Genomic DNA, 16,851 nt, shown 5'->3' with positions numbered 1-16,851 from the left:
CCCGTCCCTTTCAACATTCTGAAGGAACAATTCTATACTGAACATCCAGTTTGTCCCATTCCAATGACACTTTCATTTGCAAATGCAGGAGGAACAAATTGCCTGTCTTGTTAGTGCCTCCCTTTTTGTTCGTCCAAGGTCTGAACCGTCTTTACAGTTAAAGCAGTGATATGTGTAGCTTGTAATTGTAATTGAATTCAACGTACATTTGTATAGTCTCCTTGATGTATTTTATCCTCTTTAAATCTTCTTGCATGAACCATAAAAACAGATAGTTGTGTTCAAGAAGGAACTGCAGATGCTGGAAGATCGAAGGTACACAAAAATGGTGGAGAAACTCAGCGGGTGCAGCAGCATCTATGGAGCGAAGGAAATAAGCGACGTTTCGGGCCAAAATCCTTCTTCAGACTGATGGGGGGGTGGGGGGGGGAGAAGGAAGGAAAAAGGGAGGAGGAGGAGCCCGAGGGCGGGGGGATGGGAGGAGACAGCTCGAGGGTTAAGGAAGGGGAGGAGACAGCAAGGGCTAGCAAAACTGGGAGAATTCAACGTTCATGCCATCCGGATGCAAGCAACCCAGGCGGGATATGAGGTGCTGTTCCTCCAATTTCCAGTGTTGCTCACTCTGGCAATGGAGGAGACCCAGGACAGAGAGGTCGGATTGGGAATGGGAGGGGGAGTTGAAGTGCTGAGCCACCGGGAGTTCAGGTAGGTTATTGCGGACTGAGCGGAGGTGTTCGGCGAACCGATCGCCCAACCTCCGCTTAGTCTCCCCGATGTAAATCAGCTGACATCTAGAGCAGCGGATGCAGTAGATGAGGTTGGAGGAGATACAGGTGAACCTTTGTCGCACCTGGAACGACTGCTTGGGTCCTTGAATGGAGTCGAGGGGGGAGGTGAAGGGACAGGTGTTGCATTTCTTGCGGTTGCAACAGAAAGTGCCTGGGGAGGGGGTGGTACGGGAGGGAAGGGAAGAATTGACAAGGGAGTTGCGGAGGGAGCGGTCTTTGCGGAAGGCAGACATAGGGGGAGATGGGAAGATGTGGCGAGTGGTGGGGACACGTTGGAGGTGGCGGAAATGGCGGAGGATTATTTGTTGTATTTGCCGGCTGGTGGGGTGAATGGTGAGGACTAGGGGGACTCTGCCCTTATTGCGAGTGCGGGGATGGGGAGAGAGAGCAGTGTTGCGGGGTATGGATGAGACCCTGGTGCGAGCCTCATCTATGGTGGCGGAGGGGAATCCCCGTTCCCTGAAACAGATAACTAGGTTGTTACAAAATCCTTGTTTGTGAAGCCTTATAGTGAAACGATGCCCACTTTATAACAAGGTAAAGCTCTCTGGGATATCTGAAAGGCATAAAAAGTGCTGATTTTAAGTGCTTATTTAAAAATATATATTTTAAAGATGCTCAGGACATTTATTTAAGCTCACGTGCAGAATTATGAGTAGGTACCAGTGCCAAATCACTATTTGCATAAAGTAGTGCCACCTAGCACCACAATGAAATATTAGAACAAAATAATTCAAGAAACCTGATATTAAAATTTTAGTCTCCCTCTGTTTGACAAGCTTCAAGATAAATAAAAAAAAATTAATATAATTTAAGGCATGTTAACCTCATTTTCTGGCATCATTCGAGCACATTCAGCCATGACTGAAGGTCTAATTCCAAAAACATGACCAGAAAATTATATTTGTGATTAGATTGATTCTGTTTCATTATCTGCATTTGCACAGTCACCCTACACAACAGCACTAACCAAACATGACATATTTGCTGTCACCTCTCTTGGCTAATGGATTTCCATCCGTGGATATTTTCTTAGTTCCTTTTCTATTATCCATAGGTCATGTAATTATTAATGATTACTCAAGTAATTTTACATGTAAGATCAGTGACCCCTGCAGGAAGGAGCTGGATGACAGCAATATGTTTTACTAATATACTATATGACGCAGGTAAGGCCTGAAAACTGCATTATTTTGGAGTGATGGGTTAATGCAATGGATCGGCGCACTTTCTATTCATCTCAAGGCGTTTGATTGAAACAATAAACAAATGCCTCCGCTCACTGCTGAATGCAAAAAGTCCCCAGTGAAATAGGAGGGTGTAGGTATGAAGAGTGTGAAGCCAGAGAAGAAAAATGTTACACTTCTGCAAAAAATTATCACAATGCCAACTCTCCTTCGATATTTGCATAGAAACATAGAAAATAGATGCAGGAGTAGGTCATTCGACCCTTCGAACCAACACCGCCATTCAATATGATCAAGGCTGATCATCCAAAATCAGTACCCCGTTCCTGCTTTCTCCCCATATCCCTAGATTCCGCTAGCCCTAAGAACTAAATCGAACTCTCTCTTGAAAACATCCAGTGAATTAGCCACAACTGCCTTCTGTCGCAGAGAATTCCACAGATTCTCAACCCTCTGGGTGAAAACGTGCACAGAATAAAAGTTGGCAACATACTCCTTTTGGGAAATTAATAACCAGGGTAATGATGATATTTTTTTAAAGTCATAAAATAAAACAAGTAATGGGCCTGTCCCACTTAGGCGATTTTTCAGCGGACGGCCGGCGACTGTCAGGTTGCTGGCAGTCGCCTGAAACACCGGGAACTGGGACGGCGACTGTCAGAGTGGAATACACACACACACATCGTAAAGACGGGGGCCAGGGCAAGCGGGGGAGCGCTGTCTAAAAAATTCCCACGGTGCAAAGCCAAGGTGATACAGACACACACTGCGATGAACAGGAAGGTTGGCGCTGTAATTAAGACGGCTAAAGCACAGTGTAGTTTATGTAGCAGCAGATTTTCATATCTTTCAGGTAATTAGCACCCTAGCTGCTATTTGGATGAGAATGGTTGAAGGGAGTGTCTTCCAAACGCATGCGAGCTCACTCACAGACACCTTCTAGAGCTTCTTCACAGATATGGCTTCAAAATAGTCTTTTAATGAATAAATGCTTTATTGGTGATAGAAAACAGTGAGATACATCCAAATTTCTTCCGACTCATTACTACAATTTTCTTCGAACTCCAACATTACTTTAGACATTAGAAAACTCCTCGTGTCTCCGTAACACTGGCAAGATCTGGCATGTGGCCCGCATGATCCCGCATGATCCGCATGATCCCGCATGATCCGCATGATCCCGCATGATCCCGCATGATCCCGCATGATCCCGCTTGAGCCGCATGATCCCGCGTGATCCTGCATGTGGCCCGCATGATCCCGCATGATCCCGCATGTGGCCCGCATGATCCCGCATGATCCCGCATGTGGCCCGCATGATCCGCGTGATCCCGCATGATCCGCATGATCCCGCATGAGCCGCATGATCCGCATGGTAGAAGGGTTAACCTTCCCCATCGTCTCTTCAAACTAATCTAAAAACTAAACTACTGCGCAAGCATCTAAGCTCCAAACATGGTCAAAAACACGTCATAAATCCCACCCACAATATAACGGGCAGTCTAAAATTTAAAGACACATGCCATCATCAATGACATGCAAAACAGGCCAAATGGCCACTACATACCCGCCCCTAATTGTTCCGAGTATATTACGAGGCAATTACTAATAAACATTAAAAAAGTGGCCATAAAGGCTTAATATATATCAAAAGCAAAAGGTCAGGGAATAAAATCGGGAAATTGAACCCCGGTTTACCGCGTGACAGGCAGGGATACTAATCACTATACTAACGAGGAAAAAATAGCATGCACTACATATCTGCAATCCAAATTCATCATCGACTCTTCCATCTTCACTTTCCCCTTCTAGAAGCAAGCACAACTTGCTTATTAATCTTATTACAACAGTACAACAGTTAAAATCAGGCATGATACCCAGTATATAATCCAAAAGATAATAGTCCAAAGCTTTGATAGCATGAAACGTCTTCCTCCATGTCCGATCAACTCATGGATGTGTGGTAACAGTAATGTTGAAGTATGAAAATCCTTCAAAAGAATAACAGGATCTTTAACAATAAAGTTCACCGTTAAGTTTGATTTAATGTCATTAGCAGAAATTTCAATTCCCAGCTCAAGCTTTGGCCATTCTCTGTCTGGCTTGCAGAGAGATTTTAGTTCATTGATCCATTTCTTCTCGCTTAAGAAACGGTTCACTGTCAGTTCTCTGGAAACTTCATTCGCAGAATTTTCTTCTGTGTCAACATATTTCAGTTGTACCACAATAGTCACTCCCAATGCTCTTTCCATTGGTAGATCGTCTTTGTCCAAATCCAACTCTCTGGTTTCTTTGGCTCTGTCATCTAGTGGAATGCTTTCACAATTGTTGCTGTTCCACTTCGAAAGTATAAATTCACCATTATTGCAAAGAGAAGTCAGATGTTCTACTGGTAGAATTGCTTCCTGCTCAGTAGACATAGATTTTAAGCAATCTTCCTTGTAGAAATTATTCTTCAAAGAGATTCTGAATTCATGAAATTTACTATTCTCGCCACACTTGGGTTTCAAATTCTGGGTGCGTTGCTCTGCCATACAACGATTATTCGGCACATTCACACTTTCTTGTTTGAAAGATAAGTCCCCACAGCAGTGTTCATCAGTTTTCACTGAGTAGCTCATAACATCCATGAACTTGAACTCTTCTTTCGACATCTCTTCAGATTCCTTGCTGGTACTTTAATTAGAGTCATGATTGTATGGCTTCATCACCGGCTTTTCTAATTCATCCGTAGACATTTGATTAACAGCAATGGCAGGACAGTTCTTCTGATTTCCGATTTTGTGGTTCCTTTTCAAGGAGCCATAGATAATCCATCCAAGTCGGGTTTTCGTAGCATACGGTCCATCGCCTTGGCTCCTAACAATCTGTATAGGTTCCAAAGCCTTCAAAACATTCATTCCGATATGTAGATCAACACTAGAATTTATTTCAGATATCTTGACATCCTTCAGGTAAGACCATTGGTTTACGTCTTCATGTCTTGGTATATTTTGATGACCAACAGGCATAGTTCCATGCGTAAACACTTCAGATATCGATATGAAATTATCTTCATCCAAACTGGATATCTCCATACTCGTAATGCAATGACTCATGCTCTCATTATCATTAGTAATGGTACGTAATCGAATCTTAGTCTCTTCTCCTCTGATATTCAGCCTTCTTGTCAGGCTTTCTGTGCAAAAGGTAGTCGAACTACCGTGATCCAGGAAAGCATATGTTTGCAACGCTGTATTTGTCTTGCTGTTCCTTACCTGTACTGGTAAGATGGAAAAATTACAAGCTTCTACCCCGGCCCCAATATGAGCAGTTACTAGAGGCGAGGTGATAGCATTTCTAGTAGTTGGCTTCTCGCCCTGTTCTATTTGCTCCGGTTCATCTTCTTCTATTTGCTCTGGTAACTCATCATCCATTTGTTCCAGTTCTTCTTCTTCTTCCCAATGCTCTGGTTGCTCTTCTTCAGTGTGAAGTGCTTCAGGATGATATTGATTGCACTTATAACAAATTATAGGACTCTTACAGTCTCTCACCATATGTCCCTTTTTCAAACATCCAAAGATTCCCTTCTCTTTCAAGAAATCCATCTTGTCTTCATATTCATTCATCTTGAATCTTCGACACCATCTTATGGTGTGACCAACTTCATCGCATAATAAACAAAATGCTATTTGCTTGCTGGTAGACACATTTCTTTTTCTTCCATCTGTCTTTCCCACAGGTACGGTCGTGATAGCAAAATTACTTCTTAGATTCAGAACTTTCTTCAGTTTTGGAAAAAGTAGAACCTTTGTTCGTTGCCATCGGTTTGTAATCTTCAATATTCCCGTAGTGTGGCTCTAACATGTACCGTACTTCCCTGTCCAAGAATTCCACCAGGTCTGGTAGCCTGGCTACTTGTCTCCATTCATCTCTAATTTTGCCTGCTTCATCTCTCCACTTTTCTCTCAGTCTTCTGGGCGACTTGCTCAAGATAATTCAAGTGTTACTCACAAGATTAATTTATTCTATGTGGCCTAGATTTCTCATCGAGCTGCAACAATCTCTCAGAAATATTGCATAATCACTCAATGCCTCCCCATCTACCGGTTTGATTCCTTTCCAAGCATGGGCCTTCTCCATGTATGCGTTCGCAATCCTCTGTTCATCATCAAAATGTTCCTCAAGTAATCTTCTCGCCTTTTTATAGCCCTGGTCGCCTGGCTCCTTCTGACAACTTTTAACAAGTACCTTCACACTTCCACGTGTACTTCGCTAGAAATCGTAAGCGCTCCTTCTCATTCTTAACATTTGTTTCTAATATTTCTTCTAATGCCTTTACGAAAGTTTCATACTGCAAAGGATCTCCACCATACGTAGGAATTTCTACTGGTGGTAGAATGAGAGAGGTATTTTGTCGAGCTATGATCTCGTTGAGTTCAGATTGCCTATTCAACAGTGCCAATAATCAATCCTGATAACTCTGTTTTGGCTCCACCTGTTCATAAACAGGCCTTTGTGATTCAAACTTACTTGCTCAAGCCTGTGCACCAGGCCTCGAAAAAGCGTGGTCAGCTATTGGTTTGTCTCGAGCATCGATAGACGCTCCAATACTGGTTTGTTTCAATCTAGCACTCATTAGCTGAGATGAAATTTCACCCATCTTCCTTTGTTCCAATGGGTTTTCCAAGCCTAGAAATCTGGTGGACCTCGATTGTAGAATTGATCCAACTGCTGATTCACCTCGAACAGTTTTTCTTCTTGGTCCAGAGCTCATCGTCCTCGACGATCTTGAGCTATGTCTTGACCCCTCACATTCCAGTATCTCCTTCTTTGGTTTGACCACCACCATCTTTGTATCTAATTCCAGTTGTTCCTTTTGTCACCTCATCTCATCTTCTTGTCGCATCATCTCTTGTTGCCTTTGTGTCATCTGTCGCATCATCTCTTCCTGATGTCGCCTCATGGCTTATTGATCCCGCTCGATCTCATGTTTCTTCTTCATGCATTCGCTTCTATTGAGAGCGCAGCTAGCTCAGCTTTAACTCCCAATCGAGCAGAAGCTCTCGAAACTGAACTGGCTGAAGAACCAGATTTATATCCTGAACTATCTGAGCTGTTACTGCAGCCTCTGCTGCTGCTGCTGTCACCTTTTTTGGCCACAGACTTTGCAGGCAGTAATGAAGGCTTGGCCTTTTCCATTCGTATTTGGGCTACGGGGGTCTTCAACTGAGCTCTTCATCGCTTGAAGATTCTTCGGTACTTTCAGAATCGGACTCGCTGTCCGAGCTGGCACTGTCCTTCTTGGCCGCAGGCTTCTGAGTGGCAGCAGCTGCCTTGGCCAGCGTGGGGTCAGCTTTCCTCTGTGCAATTGTTGTGGCAGGTTTTAGGGTTGCCTCTTCATCACTACTGTCTGAGTTGTCATCTGACAAGTCACTGATTTCCATTTTACTCACACCTGCAGCTAGTTTCTTCTCGGTCACGCCTGCTTTTCCATTCTGAACTTTGGGAGGTGGTACAGCACTGTACAAACCTTGTTATGCTTTGACTTTCGCAAGAGACTCATCATCTGAACTGTCAGACTCTTCACTGCTTGAATTTTCATCTTCCATTCTGGCACCTTGTTGCTTCGCACTTCCAGCTACTAAGCTCGTAAGTTGTGATATAATTTCAGATAACCACATCTCTGCCTTATCCATGAAACCATTAAATATCTTCCACTTGTCTTCTCACCACTGGGTGTGTCTTCTGGCTTCTTCCCGAAACGGCTGTGAACACAGCAGTAGATCTTGTTTCTTGCCAACCTCCTGGCAGAGGTTCCATAGGTGGCTCATATTAGATATCACCTTGATCTCGTTCTGTTCTGATTCCATTCATTTTTTCTGTGTATTAATTAATCTGTTAACCTGTATCCACAATTTGTTTCTCTCTCTCTCGGTTTATCTCAAGCAGGCAGTATGTGCATTACCTGTTTCTTCTCGATACATGAGTTCTCAGTAGCTATCAATGGATTCGTTAACTTCTTCCCATATCGAGTTATCCTTTCTTTGGGTCTCTTTAAGTTGTCCGGGTCTTTCTTCGCCACCACATGGTTCATCTGGCGTAGCTCTTTCTTCTTCTTCTTCTGATTCCATGATTTTAAAGAGTTGGCAGATTGCCAAGTCTTTAAATTAATCGAACAAAAGTCTCTGCTAGTAGCTGTGGCTCTGTTTTGTTAACATTTTTTTTCAAAACCAAACATACTGATAATGTAGAAAACATCTCTCTAACTCCAGGCGCAAAAAGATGATTCTAATTCAAATGGAATGTGCTTATCACAAGCGATTCAAAACAATCCATGGTCGGTCTGCTTTCCCCAGACAAGCTGGAGAAAACACCTTCTGGTGGCTCTGTTACAGAAGTCTTTTAAAATAAAGCTGTAATTTCAAATTCAAAGAGTAATAATCGATTTGTACTCACAAATCCAGTGATACGTCTTCAGATAAGTCTCGATGCTGTCAATAGACCTCAAGGCCTCTATCTGGCCGAGAACTTTATCTTCAGTTCCTCCTTGAACCACTTTCTTCTGGCATGATCCCGCATGTGGCCCGCATGAGCCGCATGATCCCGCATGTGGCCCGCATGATCCGTATGATCCCGCATGTGGCCCGCATGATCCTGCATGTGGCCCGCATGATCCCGCATGATCCTGCATGAGTCGCATGATCCCGCATGATCCCGCATGTGGCCCGCATGATCCTGCATGATCCCGCATGTGGCCCGCATGATCCCGCATGATCCTGCATGATCCCGCATGTGGCCCGCATGATCCTGCATGATCCTGCATGATCCCGCATGTGGCCCGCATGATCCTGCATGATCCTGCATGATCCCGCATGATCCCGCATGTGGCCCGCATGATCCTGCATGATCCCGCATGTGGCCCGCATGATCCTGCATGATCCCGCATGTGGCCCAGCATGATCCTGCATGATCCCGCATGATCCCGCATGTGGCCCGCATGTGGCCCGCATGAGCCGCACGATCCCGCATGGTAGAAGGGTTAACCTTCCCCATCGTCTCTCCAAACTAATCTAAAAACTAAACTTCTGCGCCAGCATCTCAGCTCCAAACACACCCAAAAACACGTCATAAATCCCACCCACAATATAACGGGCAGTCCAAAATTTAAAGGCACATGCCATCATCAATGACATGCAAAACAGGCCAAAAGGCCACTACAGTTTAAGTCCTTTAAAAGATGGGGGAGAGTGGGGGAGAAGGAGCGGAGACAACTGTTAAGAAGCCAGAGATACACGGCTGTGAAGTTCAGCGGACATTTTAACGTTACCGGTCGGTTCCTTGGTTCTGAAATCTACTACTTACCTTTTTTCCCCCCAATGAGCCAATGAAATTCACCTGTCAGCACCGGCTCCAACCTACGAGAAGCTTCAACCTCCTAGCAACCCACTTGCGACCCACCTACGGCTCGGGAATTCTCGCTACTCTCCATGGCGACTTCATTCTAGTCGCCGCTAATTTTTCAACATGTTGGAAAATTCTTGGCAACCATAATGAGGCCGCGACTAGTTCCCAAAATGTGGGAACTCCTCACGACCATGAAGGCGACTCCCCGGCATCCACCCATGAACATCCCTTTAGCCACAAGGGCCACATCTAACTACCTCTTAAATATAGCCAATTAACTAGCCTCAACTACCTTCTGGAATTCTCTGCCACAGAATGTAGTTGAGGCCAGTTCATTGGCCATATTTAAGAGGGAGTTAGATGTGGCCCTTGTGGCTAAAGGGATCAGGGGGTATGGAGAGAAGGCAGGTACAGGATACTGAGTTGGATGATCAGACATGATCATATTGAATGGCAATGCAGGCTCGAAGGGCCGAATGACCTACTCCTGCACCTATTTTCTATGTTTCTATGTTTCTATGTGGCAGCTGCAAAGTCTTCTGCAGTCGCCTAAACAGTAGCCTAAGTGGGACAGGCCCATAACTATGTTATTTGAGGATAACGATGAATAAGCTTCAATGATTTGAATAAGTCATCTGCCTCCAAATCATTCTCTGTCATCTTGCTATATTAATGCTAATATATATAATTTTAATAGAGGTGTTCAGAAATGTATAACAAGGAAATTGTTGTTTCTATCTATTGTGATAGATGTTAACATCTCTTCAGTTTCAAGATGAAACTCCTAATCAAGTGTTATCAATTGACAAAACACTCCTATTGAGTTAACTTATTTTCTAATCTCTACACTATAGACTAAAGACTAAAAACAAGACTCACTATCTTGGTCATCCCTCCCATATAATTTTGATACTAGTCTGCAAATCCCTTTCAGATGAACTGTAGATAAACTTCAAGGAAATCACAAATATTTTTTTAAATATCTGACATTGCATTGTAGAAACAAAGAATTTCAGATGCTGGTTTATACCAAAGGTAGACACAAAGTGCTGGAATAACTCGGCGGGTACTTGCCTGACCCACTGAGTTACACCGCACTTTGTGTCTGACATTTCATTGCTGGTAATCTTTGCCAGGATAATGTATTTTGTTTTGTCAATCCTAGGGGAGTGTTTGGAGTTCTGCTCGCTTTGATTGTCATTGGATGGTGCAGTCTGTCAGCCTCAAAAATGTTCACTTCTACTTTGGCAATGGAAGGACAACAGCTTCTTGTCGCTTATCCTTGTGCCTTACTCTTCGGGATCTTTACACTTCTGACAATTTTCTAAGTCTTTGCTTGCAACATTAAATGTGCATCTTAAATTTATTTTCATTGGAGCTTACATTTTTCTTTATAATTTTAGGATGCAATAAACAATAAAAGATTAGTCAGATTTAACTGTTGTGTATTGTGATTTATATTTTACGAACTTTTACATGAACTTACACTCATCATTAATGATTTCCACAACACTGTACAAGAAGAGGGTGGCATGGTGGCACAGCGGTAGAGTTGCTGCCTTACAGTGCCTGGGTCACAGGTTTGTTCCTGACTACATGTGCTGTATGCAAGGAGTTTGTACGTTCTTCCCGTGACCGCATGGATATTCTCCGGGTGCTCCAGTTTCCTCTCACCCTCCAAAGACATACAAGTTTGCAGGATTCGATTCGGTAAAAATCATTAATTGACCCTAATGTGTGTTTGGATAGTGCTAGTGTACGGGGACGGCTGGTTGGTGCAGTTTCAGAGGGAATAAACGCCCTGTTTCCATGTTGTATCTCAAAACAAAATCTGAAGTGGTCACATTTTTCTTTGCCAGATGTGGAGCGAGCACTTTCTTTTCTATTCGGTCACTTTAATTTGGGCAATTTAGGCATAGTTTGACATAAACTTTCTCCTGAAATGAAATTGGAGTCTGGTATATTTATTTTAATTAGTCAAACTTACCAGCAGATGGCACTGGGAAGTTTCCTGCTACCTGCCCATCCAGCATATCCCATTCCCTCATGTCCAAACAAGGAACTGCAGTTGCTAGTTTACAAAAAGATACACAGTGAGTCATCAGTGAATAATCAGTGAGTCTGGCAGCAAAGTATAGATGATATTTCAGGTCGGGACCCTTCTTCAGACAGGTCCCAACCTGAAACCCTTTTCCTGATGCGAGGTTATTTGATACCAGTCAGATCCTGGTAATGAACTAACTATGAGTAGATTGGCTGGTTAGAAAAGCAAATACTGTGCGTATGTTTTAGTCAACAATCAGATTGTTAAGCCTGTTTCAGAAGATTTATTCAATTCTGAAGTGGTCACATTGGGGGCGGGAGATTCTAGGATCAGAGGCCATAACCTCAGAATAAAAAGACGTACCTGGAGAAAGAGAGTTTAAGAGAGAGTTAGATAGAGCTCTAGGGGTTAGTGGAGTCAAGGGACATGGGGAGAAGGCAGGCACGGGTTATTGACAGGGGACGATCAGCCATGATCACAATGAATGGCGATGCTGGCTTGAAGGGCCGAATGGCCTCCTCCTGCACCTATTTTCTATGTTTCTAAAGGAGATGATAAGGAATTTCTTTAGTCAGAACGTGGTGAAATTGTGGAATTCATTGCCACTAAAGGCTGTGGAGACCATCCATGGATATTTTTAAGGTGGAGATTGATAGGTTCTTGTTTAGTAATGGTGTCAAGCGTGTGCGGACGTGGCGTCGACAGACAAGAGGCCGAAGCAAAGAGGGGAAGAGAGAGGAGAAGAGGGAGAAATGTGGAGAGAGAGGAGAGAGAGAAGAGGGGAGAGAAGGGAGAGAGAGAAGGGAGTGAGAGGGGGAAAGAGAGAAGAGGGGAGAGAGAAGGGGGGAGATGGGAGCGTGGGGATCATTTTCCCACACAAGCCATAGGTGACTGGGCAATCTGAACCCAAGCACCAAGTTGAAAGCGGCCGAAGGTGCGCATCACTCGGGACAGCCGCCACTCTCCCACGGCCACCCTCCGCGGGCTGCGGGTCGGGTGGAGCGGAGGTTTGGGACAATGTTCATGCCTTCACAGTGATGTGATGGACGCGGGGGTCTGGACCAATCGCTGACAAGTCCCGTCCACCGGCAACGTCATGTCCGTTATTGGACGTTTCTGTTGAGCGGCAGTCGGTCCTTTGGCCTGTAGGCGACGCCGCCTTTTGGGTAGGTGGTGTTTCGACAGAGCGGCCATTCAGTAAGTTTGCTTTTAGGCGATGCAGCTTTTTGGTTCCTTGTGATGTTTGCGTCCCGCCCTTTCGGTTAGTTTGCAGTTAAGTGTCCCATCCTTTCGGTTAATAGGCGTTTCGTCTTTGGGCTCTTTCAGTTTATTGTCGTTGCGGCCTCGTTTCCACAATGGTGGTGTCTTCTGTGAATTTTTTTAATTGAATTAGATTTGTACATGGGAGTACGAGGAGTAAAGAAAGGGGCTGAGAACGCATGTATCCTTGTGAAGTGCCAGTATTGAGGATTATCGTAGAGGATGATTTGTCCCCTATCCTCACTGATTAGGGTCTGTTGGTCAGGAATTTGAGGATCCAGTTGCAGAGATGAGTGCTGACTTCATGAGTTTGGTGATGAGCTCAGTTAGAATAATGGTGTCAAAGGCAGAGCTGTCATTTACGAATAGGAGTCCGGTGTCGGTGTCTCTCTTATCTTGGTGTTGCAGGGATGAGTGTAGATGGCATCGTCCATGGACCTGTTATGGCAGTAGGCGAACCATCGTGGGTCAAGGCTGCTTGGTAGACTGGATGTAATGTATTCCTTAACTTGCCTCTCAAAGCATTTCATGATGCTGGATGTCAAGACAGTAGTAATTTAGGCCTGATAGACACAAAATGCTGGAGTAACTCAGTGGGACAGGCAGCATCTCTGGAGAGAAGGAATGGGTGACATATCGGGTTGAGACCCTTCTTCAGACTGATGTCGGGGGGGAGGAGTACAGAGATAAAATGTAGTCAGAGATGGGAAGACGGGTCACAGAACTGGGAAGGGGGAGGGGATGGAGAGAGAGTGGGATAGCAAGGGCTACTTGAAGTTAGAGGTCAATGTTCATACCGCTGGGGTGTAAGCTACCCAAGCAAAATATGAGGTGCTGTTCCTCCAATTTACGCTGGAAATTTTCCTGGGCCTCCTCTGACAATGGAGGAGGCCCAGGACAGAAAGGTCAGTGTGGGAATGGGGGGGGAGTTAAAGTGTTGAGCAACCAGGAGATCAGGTAGGTTTAGGCGGACCGAGGTGTTCAACGAAATGATCGCGGAGCCTTTTCAGTAAAATGATCGTCGAGCCTTTTCAGCGAAACGATCACAGAGTCTTTTTCATGCACTTAGTAATTTAGGCACATCTATCACCCCACAGTTAAAAAATGGAGAACTGAAATGCTTTTGGCATTAATTAGGAAAAACATGTGATAGTCTAGAAAATCTGCTAATACGACATCACCAAAGTCCCAAGGCAGCCAGAATATTGAGCTTTACTGTAATGTCAAAATAGAATCTGAAATAATCTTTACATTTATGTCAATAATATACTGAGAGGAATGTGGCTGCATGACCTTCCTCCTCTTTCAGCTGTTGAAGCTATGGGTCATAAGCCAGAAGCTACAGGTCATAAAATTGACAGTAAACCCACGTCATTTGATTTAATGCTGTTTAATTTTACATTAGAGGATTCAAATATTATATTCATTGTGGAAACAATGCCATGAGTGCTCATTAGCCATCCTGTCAGCAGCAGGCTAATTTTTCAATGAATGTTTAATGCGATTGTTACATTGGCATTTAACGCTCCTCATTCTAATCTACAATTTGCAGCAGTCAACATTCCCAAGCGTGTGATCTTGCGCCAATGTCTCTCCTGCATTACACTCCATTGGTGGAAAAATAGAGGGTGGTGGGTATATTCAATGAGCTGACAGAGGAGGTAGTTTAGGCAAGAACTACAGCAATATTTAAAAGACATATGGGCAGGGATCCTGGGGAAAACCCGCGCAGGTTACGGGGAGAACCTACAAAGTCCGTACAGAGTCTCCCCATAGTCAGGAACAAACCAGGTCTCTGGCACTGTAAGGCAGCAACTCGACCGCTATGCAGCCATGCCGCCCATGGACATGGTACATGGATAGGAAAGGTTTAGAGGGATATGTGCCAAACACGGACAGGTAGGATTTGTATAGATATCTACACTAGTCATCTTGGCATCTTGATTGGCATGGGCAAGTTGGGCCGAAAGGCTTGCTACCATGCTATATGATTCTATGACTCTATGGGACTGAACTAGCATCCAGTAGACTGCTTCTCTGTCCATACCTTCATTACAATTTCTTAAGTATTTTGGAGATCCTTTCTTGAAATCTTCTTCTCAAGATATTTCACCACCCATCCCCACTCCCACCCTCCACCTTGCCCAGATTAGTTGCTGAAAGCAACTGGCATTTTAATGGTATGCACCTCTGATATTTCACCCAACCTTAATTCATCAGATGCCTTTGCAATGTTACACTGCAAACAATAAAATTACTTGATAATTCTTGCCTTCCTGTTCTTGCCAGCAAAGTAAATAACGTCACATTTATTCACATTATACTGCATCTGCCATGTATCTGCCCACTCACCCAACCTATCCAAGTCACCCATCATCCTCATAGCATCCTCCACGCAACTCACACTGCCACCCAGCTTTGTGTTATACGCAAACTTGGAGATGTTACATTTAATTCCTTTGTCTAAATTGTTAATATATATTGTAAATTCCAGCACTGAGCCTCACAGCAATTCCTACTCTTTGTTTCCTGTCCGCCAAACAGTTCTCTATCCATATCAACACACATGGTACAATACCATGTGCTCTAATTTTACACACTAATCTCTTGCATGGGATCTTGTCAAAGGCTTTTTGAAATTCCAGATACACCACATCCACTACTCTCCCTTATCCATTCTACTTGTTGCATACTCAAAAAATTCCAGAAGATTAGTCAAGCAGGAATTCCCCTTCTTGAATCCATGCTGACTTTGACTGATCCTGTCATTGCTTTCCAAATGCGCTGCTATTACATCTTTAATAATCGACTCAAGCATCTTCCCCACTACCGATGTCAGGATAACTGGTCTATAATTCTCTGTTTTCTCTCTCCCTCCTTTCTTAAAAAGTGGGGTTACATTTGCTACCCACCAGTCCACAGGAACTAATCCAGAGTCTATAGAACATTGGAAAACGGTCATCTATGCATCCACGATTTCTAGGACCACCTCCTTGAGTACTCTGGGATGCCGACCATCAGGCCCTAGGGATCTCCCACTAGATCTTCATTCCCTCGTATTTCTGGGAAATTATTTGTGTCTTCCTTGGTGAAGACAGAACCAAAGTACTGGTCTGCCATTTCCTTGTTTCTCCATTATAAATTCACCGGTTTCTGAATGTAAGGGACCTACCTACATTTGTCTTTACTAATCTGTTCCTCTTCACAGATCGATAGAAACATTTAAAGTCCGTTTTTATATTCCCCACAAGCTTTGTTTCATACTCTATTTTCCCCTCTTAATTAAAGCCTTGGTCCTCCTCTGTTGGATTCTAAATTTCTCCCAGTCCTCCGGAAAGCTATTTCCTCTGGTCAATTGTTTTGCCTCTTCCTTGGTTTTAACACTATTTCTAATTTCCGTCGTTACCCAGGGTAGAGCCACCTTCCCTGTTTTATTTTTACGTCAGACAGGGATGAACAATTGTTGTAATTCATCCATGTGATCTTTAAATCTTTGCCATTGCATATCCAACATCAACCCTTCAAGTATCATTTGCCAGTCTCTATCCTAGTCAATTCCCGTCATGCCATCAAAGTTACTTTTCTTTAAGTTCAGCACCGTAGTCTCTGAATTAACCGTGTCACTCTCCATCTTAATGCAGAATTCTACACTGTTGTCCAAGGGGCTTTGCACAACAAGATTGCTAATGGGCCTGTTCCACTTGGGCGACCTAATCCGCGAGTTCTGGCGAGTTTGCCCTCGACTCATACTCACAGCATGGTCGACACAAGGTCAGAGGTCGCGGCGTTTTTTTCAATATGTTAAAAATGCCATGGAAAAAATAGATACTTTTTTTACTCGTAGGTTTAGTCATAGTAGGTCATAGTAGGTCAGCATGTTAGTCGTAGGTAATCGAGGGTAGTCAGTCGAAGGTAGTCATAGATAATCTTCTTCATAGTCAAAGGGAGGTCGAAGGAGATCGAAGGAGGTCGTCTTCACTCTACACTATTCGGTGTCCAATTTTCTCGAAGTTAGTCGTAGCTAGTCGAAGCTGGTCTTCAATATAGTAGAAGGAGGTCGAAGGAGGTCTTCTGCATAGTCAAAGGAGGTCTTCAACATGTCATTTTTTCAAACTCTTCTAAACTCGCCAATTAGGTCGCCCAAGTGGGACAGCCCCTTAACTAATCCTTCCACATTACATAATAC

At 43.9% G+C, this 16,851-nt stretch overlaps 1 protein-coding gene across 1 annotated transcript in view; it reads left to right on the top strand.

Annotated features, from left to right (window-relative positions):
* The window catches only part of yipf7 (Yip1 domain family member 7), a 55,962-nt gene extending 45,163 nt beyond the window's left edge, over positions 1–10,799 (top strand). Inside the window, exon 6 of the mRNA XM_033027949.1 lies at positions 10,527–10,799. Within this exon, the coding sequence (XP_032883840.1) occupies positions 10,527–10,689 (163 nt within the window). The 3' untranslated portion in view covers positions 10,690–10,799. The remainder of the gene's footprint in view (positions 1–10,526) is intronic.
* Positions 10,800–16,851: the final 6,052 nt, after the last annotated feature.

Source organism: Amblyraja radiata, chromosome 1 (genome assembly GCF_010909765.2).
Source record: "Amblyraja radiata isolate CabotCenter1 chromosome 1, sAmbRad1.1.pri, whole genome shotgun sequence".
NCBI lineage: Eukaryota > Metazoa > Chordata > Chondrichthyes > Rajiformes > Rajidae > Amblyraja > Amblyraja radiata.
Note: the sequence above shows the minus strand (reverse complement) of the source record. Positions and strands in the feature narration are given on the sequence as shown.